Source organism: Sylvia atricapilla, chromosome 3 (assembly GCF_009819655.1).
Source record: "Sylvia atricapilla isolate bSylAtr1 chromosome 3, bSylAtr1.pri, whole genome shotgun sequence".
Taxonomy (NCBI): Eukaryota; Metazoa; Chordata; class Aves; order Passeriformes; family Sylviidae; genus Sylvia; species Sylvia atricapilla.
Genome location: NC_089142.1, coordinates 18,695,250 through 18,714,593, shown reverse-complemented (window position 1 = coordinate 18,714,593; position 19,344 = coordinate 18,695,250). Strand labels below are relative to the sequence as shown.

General features: G+C 43.4%; 1 protein-coding gene across 1 annotated transcript in view; it reads left to right on the top strand.

Moving 5' to 3' along the window:
• Window positions 1-13,644, top strand: part of TPO (thyroid peroxidase) — a 52,626-nt gene extending 38,982 nt beyond the window's left edge. The window contains 3 exon segments of the mRNA XM_066314260.1: window positions 8,895-9,103; window positions 9,922-10,092; window positions 13,320-13,644. Of these exon segments, the coding sequence (XP_066170357.1) occupies window positions 8,895-9,103; window positions 9,922-10,092; window positions 13,320-13,480 (541 nt within the window). The 3' untranslated portion in view covers window positions 13,481-13,644.
• The last annotated feature ends 5,700 nt before the right edge of the window (window positions 13,645-19,344 follow it).

Here is a 19,344-nt window from a genome sequence, read left to right as displayed (position 1 = left end):
GCATGGTCCGAAGGTAACAGTTAGAAGTAGCATTGCCAATGGGCCTACCAAGGTGGAAATTAAAGTGGTTAACCAAGGGGATTGGTTAAACCAGGATTCGAACCAGCCTTGCTGAGCTTCCCTATCTTTCTGTCTCTGAGCCAGTCTGTTTCGGAGTTCGGCCATGGAGTCCCTGACGACTCCGGTGTGGTCTGCATAGAAGCAGCATTCCTCTTTCAAGGCTGCACACAGGCCTCCCTGCTGCATAAACAAAAGATCCAGTCCACGCCTATTTTGTAGAACCACTTCTGAGAGTGAAGAGACTGACTTCTCCAAGTAGGAAATGGACTTCTCGATCCTCTGCAGGTCCTCATCTATAGTTATTTGCAGCTGAGACAGACCCTGGTGTTGTGTTGCCAGGGCTGAGACACCTGTCGCTGTGCCGGCCGCTCCTAAGCCGAGTAGCATTGCGATGGTAACACCTGTCAATATCTCTCTTTTGTGGAGCCTGTTGGATTCTTCGAGAAGGCTGTACATTTCTTCCTCTGAGTGGTACAGGACTCTAGGAACAATCAGAACTTGGACACAGAAATCGTTAGAATCATCAAACTTGGGAAGAGATACACACGGACTTACTCCAGACCTCTGACAAACCCACATTGCCGATGTAGCAGGTATTACCCACTTGTTATTCTTTCTGTTAGGCTTTACAACTCTGGTGCAGACATTCCCTTTTCGCTCAGCCAGGGTTGCATTACCAAAGCATTTGCCTCGGCCTGAGACCTGGCTTAGGGTGATCCCTCTGCGAGGTGTATCCCATCGGCACTGCTGGGGTGCATCAGCGGCGGAGTAACTGAATGGGGTGTTTAAAGCAACTCCTTCATAAAAAGGTGGTTGGACATCATAACAAAGCCAACAGGAATTGGTTAGGTTAGGGTTAGATTCGTTCAGGGATAGGAAGGTAGCTTCTAACATACGAAAGATTGGATCGGGATCTGACCTAGCTAATTTGTCCATCTGAAAGGCTTCTGCATCACTAGTTGGGGTTCTGCTGACACCCGTAGGTGCAGCCCTAGGGTAGGTCATATTTCTCTTTGTCTGTGTGCTTTTAATTATCTTGTTGGGCCCCACAGCTCTGGGTTCTGAGGGTTGAGACTTGGTAATTTGCACGTTCACCCACTTTTTTGACCCTTGAAGGACCACTGTCCAGGTTTTGCCCACCGTCCAGCTAGGATGAGTGGGTTGCAAAACTGTCATGTTATAGTATATGCATTTTCGGATTTTTGGAATCTTGTAGCTATATCGATAGGAATTCCCGTGTACAGAGAGAGGTGTTTTACAACCTGCGGGTGCCCAGGTGAATTGCAGGAATTTGTCAGGTTTTTGTGGGTCCCACCCAGGCCCTGACGGCCTGGCGTCTGTTACAATGGTCTCACATCCCCAATGTCCGCAATATCCCCAGCCGGGGTTATTACAATAGCTTTTTCCTGCGTTTGAAGCTGGGCACCAATAGGATAGGTATGTGTGTGATGAAAATGGAGAATGAGGGTCTACCTTTGGTTGTCCTGGAAACAAATCGATAATACGAAGCACGAAGGATGGACTGTTTGGTGTGGTGATGTCTCTGAGCACCTTACCACTGGTAAGATGTCTCATGACCCACCTGAATGGCTGGTGTGGGTAGAAATCTGAGCTGGCTTGTCCTCTGGCGACAAACCCCAGCAACAAAATCACACAGGCATATCGTTGGTGCTTGGATCTTGCCCGCGTGGGTTTCTCTGGTGCTTTCTGACGGCTTGGTGGTGCGTCTTGTTCCTCTGGGAGAGGCGTGTACGCGTTACGTGGTCGCCCCACCAGCATGTCCTGTAAACAGAAACTCACAGTTTTCATTAGTCTCATCCTGCTCACTGTGGAGATCAGGTTTAATTGATTTAATAGGACACCACCTGATTTTCCCATCCCTTTTGACAGCTGCATACCCTCGCCCTGTAAGCATTAATTTCCAGCCCCGTTCCCATTCACCCAGCTCATTTTTAATTACAACCTGCGGGCCCTCCTCTAGTGCTCTGGAGGCCCAGTGCTTTTGAATGGGATTATTTGCTTCACTTCCTCTGGGGAATTGATTTAATGCTATCAGTGCGGATGCCAGTATGCGTGCCTGTTCTCCTGAGGGAATGGAATTGTTAAAGCCTTCTGCTTTTGCCAACACCTCTATCTTAGTTTTCAAGGTTTGATTTGCCCGCTCGACTATAGCCTGCCCAGTACTGTTATATGGGATACCTTGCACTAATGTGATCCTCCATTTGGAGGCAAATTCCTGCACTGGTTTAGAAATAAAATTGGAACCATTATCTGTTTTAATCTGCTTGGGGATACCAAGCCATGCCATAGCTGTCAGCCAGTGCTGGATTGTGGCTTTGGAGTTAGTCTTGGGATGCTGGGTGGCTACAATCGTTCCACTGAACGTGTCCACTGTTACTGCAAGCCATGCTCGAGGCTTCAGCAGCTGACACAAGGTGAAGTCCGACTGCCAGATTTCTGAGGGCTTAAGACCTCTTGGGTTGACTCCACTAGTCCACAGGGGTGACTTCTGGCAGTGAGGGCAGGTAGCCACTACATGTTTGGCATCCGCTGTTGTGATTCCACATCTCTTCGCTAGTGCTTTGGGTCCAATGTGGAGGGATTCGTGCAGTTGACGGGCCTCCTGCAGTGTCCAGACTCCTTTCGCTGCAGCATCTGCTTTGTCGTTGCCAATCTGAAAGTACCCTTTGATTGGGTTGTGGCTATTGACGTGAATGATTGATACAGTGCCCTTTCGTGAAGAGAGTGCCTCTTCTAGCATTAGGGCTGCTGCTGATGTTGACACACCTGGTCCTGCCATGGCTAGGCAGAGCCTTGCCACGAATATAGAGTCTGTTACAATGTTAAGGTGTTCCTCTTGGAAAAGTCCACAGGCCAGGGTTACTGCTGTAGCTTCCAGCTGCTGCACTGACAGTGTGGGGTCACATGCTTTGATGCAATGCCACTGCTCTCCTACCTGCCACACTGCTGTCGCCGTAGAAGTAGTGGAGGAAGCGTCTGTGAAAGCTGTTGGTCCTGGCTGTGGTCTGTCCATAACCTTTGGTGGCAGGTCTATGTCGACTATGGTCAGCAGCTGAGTCCAGGGTGGTCTGGTGGAGTAGGAGATTTCTCCTCCAAATCCGACGAGAGCAAGGGCTAGATGCTCCGAGATTGTGGTTGATTCTATGGTCGGTTGCTTGCGAAAAGGAAGGTGGATTCTCGCTGGCTCAGTCCCTAGGTGTTTCAAGGCGAGTTTCCTGCCTTTCATGATGAGGTTAGCGATGCATTCTACTGCTGGGGAAAATGCACGAGCAGGCCTTCCAAGGACCACCCATTGAATTGGTCGGGCCTTTTCAGAAGGTCCTTGGGCCAATGCTCCCACTCCCCCCTTTTGTGTAAAATGCACATATAAGTCCAGGGGCATCGCTGGGTTCCATCTGGCAAGTGTGCCAGTGGACATCTGCTGTTCGATGAAGTCGAGGGAGCTCGCCGCTTGTGGTGTCAGCTCCTTGGGTTCCCAGGGGTGCTTTCCTTTCAGGAGGTCGTACAGAGGGTCCATGATCTCAGGAGGAACCAGGACGATGTTGCGAAGCCACTGCAGTGATCCTACCAGGCGTTGCACGTCGTGGAGCGTCTTAACATCTCGGTGGACTTTCACCTTAGGGGGTGTCACGTAGGAGCTTGTGATTCCCACTCCTAGGAAGGTGACACAGGGTCCTTTCTTGATCTTCGCGCTCGCGATCTCGAAGCCGTTGGCCTGGAGGGTCTCTGTGATCCTGGATACCAGATGATCCACTTGGCTCGCTGATGGTGCTGAGACCAGAATGTCGTCCATGTACTGGATGATGGTGGCAGCAGGATAGGAGTGTCGGACTGGCATCAGTGCTTTGTCCACGGTGATCTGGCAGATGGTTGGGCTGTCGACCATACCTTGAGGTAGCACTTTCCACTGGAAACGCAGGCTGGGACGATTGCCATTCGGGAAAACCACAGAGAAGGCAAATCGTTCCCTGTCCTCAGGATGCAAAGGTATTGAAAAGAAACAGTCTTTAATGTCCAATACTGCACATGGCTGTCCTTCAGGAACAGCTGAGTTCATGGGCAACAGTGTCTGAACTGGACCTATGGGTCGGATTGTTTTATTCACTTCTCTCAGGTCATGGACTAAGCGATAGCCCTCTCCTGACCTTTTGGGAACAGGAAAAACGGGCGTGTTCCAAGGACTCACAGTGGTTTCTATATGATCCTTTTGCAGTTCCCTCTCAACCAGTTCTATTAAAGCTGCCAAGCGAGGCTCGCATAGGGGCCACTGCTCAACCCATACAGGGTCTGATGATTTCCAGGTCAATTTGATCGGCAGCAAAGGGTGTAAGGCAGTGGCCCTCATTATAAATTTGTAATCCTGACTCCGAGCATAGCCAGGACATCCCTTCCTATTAAGGGTGGAGAATCCTGTAAAATGTATGGGTAAATGGCAACTGTTTGTTCTGGCCCCTTTTTTGTGTGGAGTGTTATCGCCACCAATTGGGTGCTTTTCCATGCCCTGGATTGTCCCCCCACCCCGTTCACAGGAGGGACTTCTTTAATTTGCCAATGTCTGGGCCAGTGTGATTGAGGAAAAATGGTGCAGTCTGATCCAGTGTCTGCCAAAAACTGAAGCCCTAAAACGTGAGGGTCCTGGCTGCCATAGAGCTGACATGTCCCCCACACCCTCAAGGGCTCCCTCCCCACTTTCATGACCAAGGCCACCCAGGGGTTCCGCTCTGGTTTGTCCCCTGTTGACCCTGTGACACTGGAGCAGTTTGTGGTGGTGAGAGGTGCATGTTGGCTGCTGGTGATGGTGCATTGTTCTGCCACTGAATGACTGGTGGGGATGAGACAGTGACTGGTTCCTGTATATATATGGGGTATGAAGGTCCCCTGCCCCACTGGGTATTGGGAAGGCTGGGCCATCTCGCAGTGGGAGGAGGCTGAATATGGCCCGCACGCCCCCTCCCCCTTCCGTTTCCCTGAGGCCTGGATCTGCACTCCTTGGCCAGGTGTCCCCTTTTTCCACAATTCCAGCAGGTGGGTCTCTGGCGCTGCTGGGTCGGGGGTGCTGCCACTGACTGCTGTGCTGGCTGGGGACAGCTTGCTGCTACATGACCTGTTTGGCCGCATTTCAGGCAAGCCATTGCATTTGTTAGGGTATGAACCGCTGCCTGCATGGGTATTAGGTGTTCTTCCTTTACCACATGTTTGATCATGTCAGCTAAGCTGGCTCCTGCTGGGAGAGACCGTAAAATTTCCTTGGTTACAGTATTACACTGTTGCTTTAGGCAATCTGTCACCACCGGTCCCCTTGCAGCTGCAGGCAGGGTGGATGAATCAATTGCAGCCTGTAATCGGTCCACAAAATGTGTAAAACTCTCACTTTCCCCCTGTTTGATCGTTGACCATGGCGTGGACTTGTCCACAACCCGGGAAGCTGCCCTTATTGCCTCCCTAGCTGCCCTGGTTGTTGCTTTCACCTCCTCTGCTGTGAGGTGTGCAGCTTGGTTTTGGGGCGTGGCCACATCGTCATGTTTGCCAAGCAGCCTGGACAGAGTAGAGCCATGCAGAGGCTGTCCCTGCCCTGAGGCTTGAGCTAGGGCAGCTGCGCATGAATTGGACCACTCCTGCTGAAATACAATCAATCCTGCTCCATCAAAAAACATACGGGTTATTTGTGAGATATCAAACGGCAGCATATCATCATTGCTAAAAAGACCATCGATCAGTGTGGACACCAGGGGTGAATTAATTCCTTTTTCCTGCACCGCTTTCACCACAATCTGCACTTCTTTCGTACTGAGTGGGGTATAAGTCCGTCTCTGGTTCTGCCGATTGCCAGAAACCCGTACCGGGAACGCATGTATTGCAGCCGCAGGTTCCCACTCTGCACAGGCTAATTTTATCTTCCCCCAATCGGTTAATTTGCCCTGAATTTGTTCCCTTACATTGTTAAAAGCTTTGCTCGGTTTCGCTGAAAACTTTATAAAATCTGTTATCTCCGTTTCCGAATCGGACTCGGAGCCCTCTGTAGAGCTCGCCGTGGAGCTGTAGCTTCCTTCCGTATCGGAAGTGAACTGGTGGTAAGCTTCCGGTTTGCTATGCTTTTTCCCCGGACTCCGCCCCCGTTCCGCCTTCCGCGGGTGGGCTCGGATGTTCCCTCTGCTTTGACTCCATTCCGCCTCCCGCGCCCGGCCCCCCCCTTCCGACCGGGGGTGACGCCGGCGCCTCTCGCGGGGGTAACCCCACGTTCCCCCTTTTTGCTCGCCCCTGCCCTTGGTAGATGACACCGGTAAGGGACCTTGTCCGTGTGTTCGCCCCCCCCCGCTCTCCCGCGCATGCGCCATGTAGGTCGGTGGTTCCGGAATTCCTCCGACCCCCCACGCATGCTCGGTCGCGGGGTTTTGCACTTCCGGGTTCGCATCGCCACGTGGCGCCCTTCCCCTTCCGCGCTCCACGTGGCCGGCGCCATCTTGGCCACATGGCGGGGGGGGTAGCGGCGATTGGTCGCCCCGCCCCCGCGCCGGACCGTCGGCGCCATATTGGCCATATGGCGGGGGGTGTATTCCCTCCGCGGCGATAGCCAATCTCTCGGCGTCTCTTGCCTGCCGCGCGAGTTCTTCCCAGACGAGCCGCGTACATTCCTCCGCGCGGCCGCGCCGCGTCTCCGCGCCCGGAGAGACCGCCGTTTCGGACCGTGCCGGGGAGCCGCCGCTCCGCGCGGGCGGCGCCGCCGCCGGTCCTAGCGCCATGCCGCCGCTCGGACCCTGATCGCGGCAAGGAGGGACTATCGGGGAAACCGCGGTTTTTTCGGGGGTGTTCGGATCTGGGGTCTCTCGCGGGGGGACCCGGGGTTTTTCCGCGTGCTCCGCGGCTTTTATGCATGTATTTGTGGAGGGGGATGAGGCGTCTGACTCCCGCTTTTCCCCTGGGGTCTCTGCTGCACTGCGCCCCCCCCCCGTCTCTTCCGGGGCTTCTCCGGAGGGTCCTGCGCCCCCTCGGTCCCCTCTCCCCGGCTGCTTAGCCGTGAATAAACACGTTTTTGCAGCGTTCCAAGCCTCCTGTTCTTCCATTGCTTTTCGCAACACTTTTTCAACTTTTCCCCATGCTTTTAAAACTTTTCCGCTGCCGGTGGCTTTTGTATCTTCCGCCAGGGCAACTGTATATTTCTCCCACCCCTCTGAATTTAATATGTCTATAGGGCGTGAAATCGCGCCTAGATCCGTTAACCTTGCAATAGCAAGAAATAAATCTTTTTTGTCCCATGCAATTCCCGAGTGGATTGCTAATTTACTCACGACCAGCTTCACGGGGTCCATGTTTTTCCCGCGGGGTCCTTTGGGGCGTCCCCCTTTTTCTTCTCCTCCTCAGGAGTTCGGACCGGCCGACTCCTACCCGCTGTGCCTTTCCAAAGCGTAGCTCCCGTCCTCCGAGGTAATCGTTCCCGGGTTTACGGCACCACTTGTAGCAGTTCGCTGTTTCTGCCACAGTGGAGGCTCTGGTATCTAGGCCTACAGCACGACTTCCACTTTACTTTCATGAGTGGGTCGGGTCTTGTAACAGACGCATGGTACCAATATGGCAGACGGTTACAAAAGACGTTTATTAAGTAAAAGGTTCAGGTTTTATACCTCTTATCTACTACTACGTCAAACAGGATATTGCCACACCTCCTGGGTTAGTAGTTGGAGTGGAAAAGTACTGGCACATGTTAGTAGAGGGTCTACATTCCTTTCAGGGGTAGCTTATCTCGAGAGGGGGATGGGGCTTGCTCTCTTCCTCACCGTTACAGTCCGAGATCTTCCGCGCCGCCTGTCCCTATCCAACCACACATGTGCCCCCTGTATTATGAATCATAAGTCCTGTGTTAAACCTGAGGTCAGTTTGTGCAGTGTGATCACTCCCATACTCTACTGCTGACCATCCTCAGGCATGTTACCACCAATCCTGCCTGGCATTTGGGAAAATCCTAACTGACCTGGCCTGAGTCCCACAAGGAACTAAGCCATGTAGCAGTGCTTACCACTGTTTAATGTACTAATAGACATGCTCTATAAAATTCGCCAGAAGTATTTTTGTCATTAATGATGTCTTTATATAAAAAATGCTTATCTTTCCATTTTTTCCCAGTGCTTTCTTTCCTTGTACCTTTAAATGTATATGTATATGTGCATTCATACATATATATTTTATATAATATCACTATTTAATAGACATACCTCTGTAGCACCAACTGGTTCTTCTGTTCTGACACCACACTCCTGATCTGACAAAAATAAGCAAATCTTCTCTGTTCCATACTTTTTGTATGATCAAAACATAACTATGTTTTTCTACTGTAATTAATCTGCATATCTATAGGTTTCTTAGCAAATTAAGTACTCCTAATTAACCAGAGAAGCATTCAACAAGCTTTGGTATGGGAAAATCTATTCTGGTTCCTCCTGCAATTCTTCTGTAATTTATACTTTAATCAATTTATGAGTGAACAGCACATGTTAGTGTGTGTAGGTGTAAGGATCCAGTTCAATCAAATTTGTCTCAAGTTTTTCTCTCAGGATTGTAACTTCTTTTGTGAACCTATTTAATCACTGATAAGCAATTCTGCTGGCTTTAACACCTGAGTTGACCAGTACACCAGACTCAGACTAGCCTTTTTATGACTGATTCTGTATGGTCATAGTGTTCACTCATTATTGTTATATTTCACATATTTTTGCTTTAATTCTTATTTTTTGTCTTTTATATAAGGTACTATGAAAGTTAAGAATAGCCAGCTCTTTGAATTTGATGTTTGCAAAAAAAGTTTCTATCAATCTTTCCAGATTTTGGTGGGAAAATGGTAATGTTTTCACAGAAGCTCAGAAGCGTGAACTCAGAAAACATTCACTGTCCCGCGTGATTTGTGACAACACAGGAATTACTGAAGTGCCAGCAGACGCTTTTCAGCTTGGAAAGTTTCCACAGGATTTTAAGCATTGTGACAATATACCTGGCATGAATTTAGAAGCTTGGCAAGAATTTTATCAGGAAGGTAAGCTAGTAGTTTCCAATATTTCTGAGGGGAGGGGACAGTAAGGAGCAGTTGAAGTTCTGACCTTGGTTGAATCAGACCTTAAGTATTTCTGCCACTTTGAAGTGGGATCATGGAATCACAGAACATTTTGGCTTGGAAGGGATCTTTAAAAGACATCTAGTCTGACCCACCTGCAATAACAGGGACATATTCAACTAAATAAGATTGCTTAGAGCCTTGGGCAGTTTGAATCCAAATGTTCCCAGGGATGAGGCATGCACCTCTCTGGGTAACTAGTGTCTGTGTTTTGGTAGTCTTGCAAAAAACTTGTTCCTAATATTTAATCTATATCAACCCTCTTTTAGCTTAAAAACATAACCCTTGTCCTATTGCAACAGGTCCTGGTAAAAAGTTTGTTCCAATCATTCTTAAAAGACTTGTTTAAAATTGACAAGCTGCAATAAGGTCTCCCTGGAGCTTTTTTACTCCGGCTGCAACAACAATGACAACAACAGCAACCCCAACTCTCTCAGCGTATCTCTGCAAAGGAAAGGTGCTCCAGCTGTCTGATTGTCTTCCTCTACTCTGGACTTGACCCAACAGGTCCATGTCCTTCTTATGTTGTAATGCTAGTTTTATGAGGATTATAAATCAAACCTGTGGTATTCCATATAAATTCTTTTCCAGAGATGAACAATTTAAGTTTTGATCACCTTAAAACATGTGATAAATTTCACTGAAGATAATGTTTATAGCAGTAATAGAGTATACCATCCTTTTGGAAGTGTAAGATTATAATTTTTTAAAAGCCTGTAATACACATTTTCTATTTGTAGATGAACTATGTGGAACACCAAAGAGTGTGGAAAATGGTGATTTTGTATACTGTTCAGAATGTGGAAAATCTACAGTGATTTATACATGTCACTATGGATTTCAGTTACAAGGAGAAGAGCAATTAACCTGCACAAGCAAAGGATGGAACTTCGAGGCTCCAGTGTGTATAGGTATCTATAATTATTATTATTATTATTATTATTATTATTATTATTATTATTATTATTATTTTCTGAATTTTCTAACAGCTAAAGTCTACCATAGCTCATTAGATGTGAATACAATCCTATACTTTCTTATAGTTAGCATCCTGGGGTTATAGCTGTAATAACACAAAACTGTGAAACTCCTATCTTCAGAATTGCTTTCTCAATCTCTACCCTGATTCAGCAGTCAAGTTGATGATAGGAAAATGGCACTAAAAATTGCCCAATTAAGCAAAAATCAAGTCTGTTAACAGCCTTTGGAGGGGGGTGGAGGGGGAATGGGAAGGAGAAAAGAAGAGAAAAAGGCAGCAAATCAGAATTTTACATTGCCTCCTCCTATATTCAATATCCCAGCATGACAGAGAGTCATGTACCTGGCATTGTTTCAATGGGTGATCTAGATCAAAGTTAAACTCTGCACCACTAGGTCATGTGTCATCCTAATAATTTTAGTAAAAGTGAAAAAAAAGCATTCTGTGAAGTGAATAAGTGAAATTAAGGAAATTAATAATCATTCCCTCTCTCAAATAGCTGTGAAAAGATTTATCAGAAGTTAATTACTTCTGCAGGTACAAAAGTAGAGCAGGTGAAAAATAGTAAAAAGATATATTTCTGGCACATTTTCACAGGAACCCTTTTCAGTTATTTTAATAATTATTTCATCTTCTGCTTTCTTTTTTGATATTTACTGTTTAGTAGAATAGGTTAGAAAGAGAATGTGGCAAATATTTCAAGACTTTCTTCATGCTATGAAGAATAAATTCTCTTTGTTCACATTTCAAATATGTGTGTTTATAATGGGGGGTGTGTGTATATACTCATATATACGTGTGTATATATACTCATGTGTAGGTGTGTGTGTGTATATTCACTCTCCTCTGCTTTATAAGAACAGGAGAGACAACTAAACCCAAAAAGGCTGTGTTTCAGAATATATTATGGATGGTGGTAAATTAATTTGAGTGCAAGTGCTGTAGCTCATCCACAATAAAATCTGCTTATCAGTATTTTTATGAGAGTGGACTAGAAAGCTCTTCATTCTAATTGTATACCTGGTATGGAAAAAGTCAAATAAAATTTTCAGGTCTTCACATCCTATTTATCCACTAAATTCCTCCCACATAAATACCATATAAAGAAATAAAGCTGTTAAATGAATTATAATGAAACCTTTTCAATAGATTAATGTTCTGGCAGCAAATGGAATAAATAAGTTAAATGAGTGAATCATTCCTTGTCCTAGTTTCTTTTCATACGTTCAGTAATGTAAACAAAAGACTGTGTATCTGCTATAGGAAAACAAGCTGCTGCATATATTAAAAAAGCAATATCTTTTTTAAAGGAAAACCATCAAAACCCACTTGTGCAGATGCTACTTGAGTTTTACAGTAGAAAGCACTTTGTTCTACGCGTGCCTGTGCAATATGTTCTTTTAAATATTCAGCAAATTAGGGATAAATCAAGCAATATAATGAGGAGGATAGAGCTTAGCATTTCTGCAGATGGTTTCAAAATTATGCACTGCTCTGGAAAAAACAGAGTGGCTTGCTGGCAAAAGCATAGGATTCTGAGAGCTGCTAATTCCTGCTTCCTAACTTGTGCTTTGACTGAGATAATTTCTATTGATTCAAGAAGGCATTTAGTGCTAGAATATGCTACCTTCCTCTATATTAAGTGATGTCATACTCCTGATAGATGACCCTTTGCTTTGCTTTAGTAAACTACTGCTCTCTGGGTAGCAGGGTAGGCTGGTCAGACCTGACACACGCTATTTAGTGATGAAGGAGAGTTAGCTAGTTAGCAGAGAGCATGACTATAGATGTACAGAAGTCGAAGTAGCACATTTGAATTACAATGCAGGCAAAGGTTTAGGTTTTCTTTCCCGGATGGTGATTAAGCCAGTGAACATTAAGTCAAAATGTAAATTTGAAGGGAGCAATACTCAGAAATCTTCATCCTGAACAACAGATTCTTTTCCTGCTTCAAGGAAGTGTTATGAAAGTTATTGTTTCTTAAGGGTTCTGAAGTCTTGGATTTTTCCTACATGTTAGTCTTTTGACTGTCTTAATTGATAGCTATCTTTGGGCACAGCTATTTTTTTCCCTTTTTTTGTACTAAAATTTGAGACAATAAGACGTGATACTATTTCCAATGGTGAAAAGTGACCTCAGTGACAATGCTAAACTAAGTAAGTAAACACAGGTCAGTTTCTAATACTGATTGAAAATAAGTGAAGCAGCAGATCAAACATTGTGGTAGAGAAGAAAAGGAATAAAACCACAAAGAGAAGACACTACAGACTTGACTAGTTGTCCACAGTGTTTGCAGTGCCTCACAGGACCATTAGTCAGGGACATTAAACAAGCTGTCAGATATACAGACCCAATGGGAAATTGCCTAAAATTACACTGGACACCTACTTTTAGTCAACTGAATTCAGTCATGCAAGCAAATATTACACAGAAAGAAGAAAGGTGCAAAAATATGAAATGATTCCTTTCTTTCCCTCACTGAATGCTTTCTGTCCTGCAATGCTGTTTCCCATTTCATCACATAGTCCGAAAGTGAAAGATCTTGAAAGACCTCAAGAACAACATGAGTATGTACATTTTCCAATGGATGATTGTTCATCTGCTCAACATTCTGCCAGGATATTGTCATTTTACAGAATTTATATAGCATCTAGAAACAACCATCTTTGCAGTGATATCACAAATTATGGTTATAATCAGGTAACCAAAGCTGACCTGAAAATTCGGCTGCTCAAAATCATGCCTAGATGTGTACAGAACTGTGTCTGCATAATTATTTTCATTACCTCTGTAGAGCACAGGATGAAAATGTTTATATTAAAAGTAAAATCTTAGGACAAAAACACATGCAAGAAGAGCTCTCAAGTTTAGGGTTTGCATTTTTGAAAATTCAGCCAATTTCCATTTGTAGCTTTTGGTGGGTTATGAAAGCAACATTTTTTTTTTCATCATTTTCAGCTTTTAAACAAACAAACAAACAAAAGAAAACTCCCTACTTTGTCCTTTAAACAGTAACAATACAGATTTTTATCCTTATCTGTCTTATTGAAATTGTACAATACCTTTCATTTATGAATCCTTGTAAAAAGTGTTTATGAGAAATTAGTCATCCCTTTGCAATTTGTAATTATTATTGATCAGTGTGTACTCATTTTACAGACATCGATGAATGTGAAAATGAAATTAATCCACCATGCCCTCCTTCTGCTGTATGCATTAACACCAAAGGCAGCTACAAATGTCTCCATACTGATCCCTACAAGCTGGCAGAAGATGGAAGAACATGCATTGGTAATGGCTGTGAACCTACTGTCCCTTAAAACCTTATCTGTTCCATTTTAGAGCACTGTAAAAATTAATCAAATTGCATTTTATTGAAGAGCTGTTAACATATGTGAAAAATCTCTACACAACTCTGAGCATAAAGATACAGGTTCTGTAAATGAAGGTGTTAAATAAATAATACTGATACATAAATAAGGTTTTCATCTCCATTCCTATTGCATATAAACCACTAAGTATTTCTTGACAGTGCATATGAGGAGGGAATCAAAATTTTCTGTTTCTCCTAGTCAGTATCTAAATTCAGCATCTAAATATTAACTAAATTCCATCTGACACATTCCAAAACTGTCCTCTTTCAGAGGCAGCAGAAATTACGCATTTTCTTGGGTTTTTTTAACTTTTCAGCATGCGTGGATGATGTATGGTTGAAGTTTAGGGGTAGTATGAGTGCAGTTGCCCACTGAGACTAAGCAATATCTGTTCTGGGGAAAGCTCCATGAAAACCTGCAATCCAACCTTTGCTTTATCTAAGTGCCCAAGAGAAGTAAATAATGTTTAAACCACTCAGATGTTACATATAGAGTGCTGTATGCCTCACAAGCACACTGATCTCTCTGATGACACATTACTTATTTCCTGGTTTAGCTAATTCCTTGGTTATGATGTGGGATTACACTGTTCCTTATTATTAATTGCTCCAGGAAAACATAAGACAATAATTCCTCAGAAAAACAATACCCGATAGCAAACAAAAAGATATCTTCAATGATGTGAGGTGCATCTGGTCAGTTTTCCAGCCGTGTTTCAAGGTCACATGAGCATATCCCACCAGTGAGACCTCATTCCTCATATGACACCTTAAACAAGGTCACGTGACTTAATCAAAGACCCAAAAATTAAGTACAATGGTAGACTGCACTAATACAGCAAGCACACCAGTAGAAAAACCTCCCCAACAGGAGGTTGCCCGAATGGACCTGCCTCTCTCTTGCTCTAGCAAAAGCAAATACAGATCTTCAGGACCTAATTTTTATGGGATTAGACTAAAAGGTTATAGTGGTAGCCATTCAGAGTTTCATCTGAATCAGAAAATAGAAAGAAAACACATATTTTTTTAGATGTTACTTAACTTTATTATTTACACTTTATTCCTTTATCCAATCAATCACGGTTACATTCATTTATCCCTCTAAATTCAGAGGAAAAATCTGCTTTCAGATTAATTTAAAGAGGTTAATTCACTGGTGTTGAATGCAACAAAGATAACATGGGGACACTGCATTGGCATGTAGCTGCTGTTACAGTGGGTATGTAACAGCATACCCACTGATGAGGAAGAAGATCCTAAAGAGGAAGAAGAAAATGAGTCTTTCTTCAAACAACTGTAGAAATCTTCATGTTCACAGACCCTGGCCCTCATGGGGAATTTTACCCACAGTTGTAAGGACAACATAGCAGGGCACATGCAATCTAGAAGGTTTTGGAAAGCATTGACAGCTTCCTGAAAAGAGTTGATCAAGAAGACAACAAAGAAAAGAGCTCTGTGAGACCTAGTGCTGGAATCACAGAATGGTTGAGGTTGGAAGGAACCTCTGGACTTCATCTTGCCCCATTCTCCTGTTCAAGCAGGATCACCTAAAGCCAGTTGTTCAGGACCATGTCCAGACAACTTTTGAATCTTTCCAAGTGTGGAGATTCCACAACCTCTCTGAGTAAATAGTAAGAGTGCTCACTTACCCTCCCAGTCACAGTTTCCTGATGACACCCACTGTATACCCAGGGGTTTTTGTGCCCATTGCCTCCTTTGCTGTCACTGGAAACCACTGGAGAGAGCCCAGCTCCATCCTCTTTGCACCTTTCCTTCAGATATTTATATAAATTGATTAGGTCCCCTCTGAATCTTCTCTTTCCAAGGCTAAGCTGTCCCAGAGCTCTCCGCCTCTCCTCATAGGAGAGATACTTGAGACTACAATTGTCTTTGTGCTCCTTCTCAGGACTCTTTCGAGTATGTCAATGGTCTACCAAGGAGCTCAGATTGCCCACCCAACTCTTTGCCCCTCAGAGCAGAGGGGAAGGATCTCCTCTCTTGCTCTGCTGGCAGTACTTTGCTTAATGGATCCTAGAATATTTTGCAGGAAGGGTGCATTGCTGGCTCATGTTCAGCTGCGTGTTCACCAGGCTCCACAAGTTCCTTTCTGCCAAGCCATTTTCTGGCAAGTCATTCACTGATGTGGGCTCATGCCAGGGGTTGTTTCTCCCCAGATGCAGGAGTTTGCATTTCCCTTGGACTGTGAGGTGCCTGTCAGCCCATTTATCTCATCTGTAGAGGCCCCTAGGCAACCTGCCAGAGCTGATCCTGCTTGAACAGGGAGATTTGACTAGCTGACCTCAAAAGGTGCCTTCCAACCCCAATAACTCATTGATTCTCTGCTTAGAAACAGAGAAAATGAAGAGGTTTTAGCAGTGTTTTATATGGTTTCTTTGTAAACTGTGGTTCTTAATGTACATCTCTCACTGTCACTTCTCATACTTTTTGAATTAAGAGTCAATTAGCTACTTGATTGTAGATTGCTCACAAAAATATTTGTATGAACAAATACAAAGGAAAAGGAGAATGTAACACCTAAGTGTATTCTAATTTGTTTAAATTCTGCATTAAAAGAAGAAAATTTTACATAAAACAAGCTGTTTGTGTTTTTATTTCAGATAATAAGTTTTTATCAAGGTGATTGAGTGGTTTCATTTGCTGGTCTATTATTTTTTACATTTTTAAGGACATCTTTCATAAGGCCTAGCTAATTTCATCATACAGTTTGAATGAGGTTTTGAGACTTGGTGAAAAAAGGCAATGAAACACTTTTCTAAACCAACATATTGGTGATAATAGACGAGCAGCTGAAACTGAGCAATCATAAGAATTTGGGAATCTGCACTATAGAGTGATCTAAAATTATGAGAGCACTTCACATTATTATGAGCATTTCAGTCTTCAAACTAAAAAGCTCTTAAAATTTTTGAAGAGCTCTAGTAATGCTAACTATTCAGTACTATAAATCTATATAACCTTCAATCCTGCTTTTATTGATGGAATTCATCAGTAGCCTCAAGACTTTTTTCCTAAGTTTGGATAATGTCTGACTCAGATGGAAACTTGTATAGAATAAGTTTATTCAGGAAGTGAATTGGTGAATGGTCTCAAATCAAATTTACTCATCCTTTTCCACATCAGCCCATGGTTTTTTATATTTTTAATAGTAAATAAAAACAAACCAAACAAACCCCAAATAAAAACGAACAGAAAAAAACCAATAAAGCCCATAAAATTCCCTATTTTCCATCTATGCATACTCTAACCACATTAAAAAGACTGTCACAATTTAAATATCTTCACTCTTGATCCATAATTATTTTACCTCTGCACAAAAGAATTTACTCTCAAGATTACTCATAGTCATTCAACCCAAAATACTGTCATTTGCCTCTAATTTGAATTAGCTTCAGTTCTTGTTTTGAGTTCTGTGACAGTGACAGATTATAATCTTTGGATAGATGCTCTTACCTTTTTGCATGCTTTTACTGCCATGTCAAAGGAACATAAATCCTGAAAATGACACTTCCTTAAACTTTGATGGAATTATAATATTGGACCAGCTTTGTCTGCTGCACTGCAGAATGCTGTAAGTGACTCATCACAGCAGGTGCTTTAGTCTGCAAAGTCAGTTGGTAACGCTTAGCACTGCACCCTGCAGGGCTGAGAAAGCCAGCTGGCTTGAGATGGCAAAAAAAAAAAAAAAGACTTTTGACACCTTTATCAAAACTATAGGAAAAATATGGCTCATTTTGGGGAAAATTTACAACAGGAGCTTTATGTTCCATGCTACTCAGGTGCTTAAAAAATTGATCCCTTTGTATGCTCGATTTTGTATTTACCAGTGGATAGATTGATATTGTTGTAAAGACTTAACTGAGAAACTGAGATAAATAGTGAGGCGTATTCAGGGGTAGGTAAAAAGAATAGACTGAAGCAAAAGAGTTCAGCACTTCAAATTAAATACATACTAAACTCAAAACACAGTTTTATTCCACTAATGACTGGGATGTGTAAAAGAAGGTATGTACTTGAATTAAAACAGAATAGGAAATGTTTTTAGCAGCATTGTTTAGCAGCTATGATATTATTTTCTGACATATGTCTTTTAATTATATCGTTTCAATGCAAAATATTAAAATTCCATGATTTTTTGTGAGTGTTCATGGCAATTCCATTGTGCCTTTCAGCATACGTAAGAAAAGTTTTTACATTTATAGTTAATTAAAAGCATTGACAATTAAGCAGCTAAGCTACCAGTGTAATAAATTTTAAAATCTGTATGGCTTTTGGTGAAAAACTAAGAAGGAATTAACATTCTCATTTTACTATTCTTCATTCTGTCTCACAGCCTGCAAATGAAGTTTGTGTACGTCTCTTCAGATGTCTATCAGTCACATGATTACACCTTTTGGATACTGGAAGTCAAGAAAAAATGATAATCAGACCTCCTAGCCTGAAAGATCATTTTCATTTTGAATGGAGCTGCATGGCATTGGAAGCCCAAACATCTGCCCAGCTGATGGCCCACTCCCGAAACAGCAAAACAATTTTGCTAGGATACAGATGGCAGCTGAAGACGCATAGTGTGCCCTTCAGTGCAGAGGCAAATTCCACCCTCCAGGAAACTTTCGTTGCTCTATCACCATTTGCCAGTTTCTACTTTATCATGTTTGCCTCAGAAACACGGAACAGTAGAGTGAAAAAGGCAAAAGATACTGTGACACTTGATGCACCAGAACAGATCTGTTGTAACGGGTTGAATCCCCAATTCCTGCACACGGCAACCTCTAAGCAGACCCTGTTAGCCCAGGCTTAATTCAGAGGCAAAAATTTCAAGAGAAATTCAATGACAAGGCTGACAGCTGTGTCCAAGCCACAGGGCTGAACTCATGCTGAAAAACCAGTGAAAGCCAAAGGTTTGTCTCTGACCATTTCCCCAGAAGGTGTTTGCTCTCTGTTGCACAGCGTACCCTAAGACCTGTGATTTTAGACTCCCTGTCATTGCAGAGTGATGTTGAGGTGCCTGCACAGTGCTTGGAAAAGGGTAGGCAGCCCATCCTCCATCAGGATTATCATGCTCTTCCCATTCTCCTTTTGGGTGTTTCATGCACCTGCTTGCTTATCATACATGACCTGCATACTCTTTCTTTAACTTTTTATCATAAAACTGGGGAATGCTTATCCTTTATTTCCACTCATGGTTTCTCAAGGCTTCTATATTAATTGTAGTTAATTAATATTTTGCTGATTTGATTGCAGAATGAGATTTGACCAGAAGGGAAAGGATGAACATTATCTTTTGAAGAACATAGGAAATGTTAATATTGAATGAGTGCCATGGGAGACTTCAGCCAATGCTCAAAATGAACTGCAGTGTTCACAGTTATTTTTTTCCCAGTACCTATCTGTCATTCAGCTTGTCTGAGCACTACACATTACAAGGGCTCAGTTTCAGATCTTTGATAATTTTTGACTTGACTGAAATAAGAGTCTTGTATTCCTTTTCCTTTTTGAACTCCTAAAATAAAGGACAACGATTAGTACCACTCTCTGTATAGCCAAATAACAGCAAATGTAAATAAGCGCAGGCTGAGGTTAGGGCCCTGCTGGATGAGCTATAAATCAAAGGTAGTGACCCATTTGGGTCACTAAAATCCCATGATCCTTTGTGTGAATGGAAAGACTTAGAGCTATGGATCAAAGTTTATTCCATATTGCTTCAGGGATTTTTTGACATTTTTCACTATGATGGCAAGTAACAAAGATGTCAGCTGGAAAGCATTTAAGAAACACTGACTTCTTTGATGA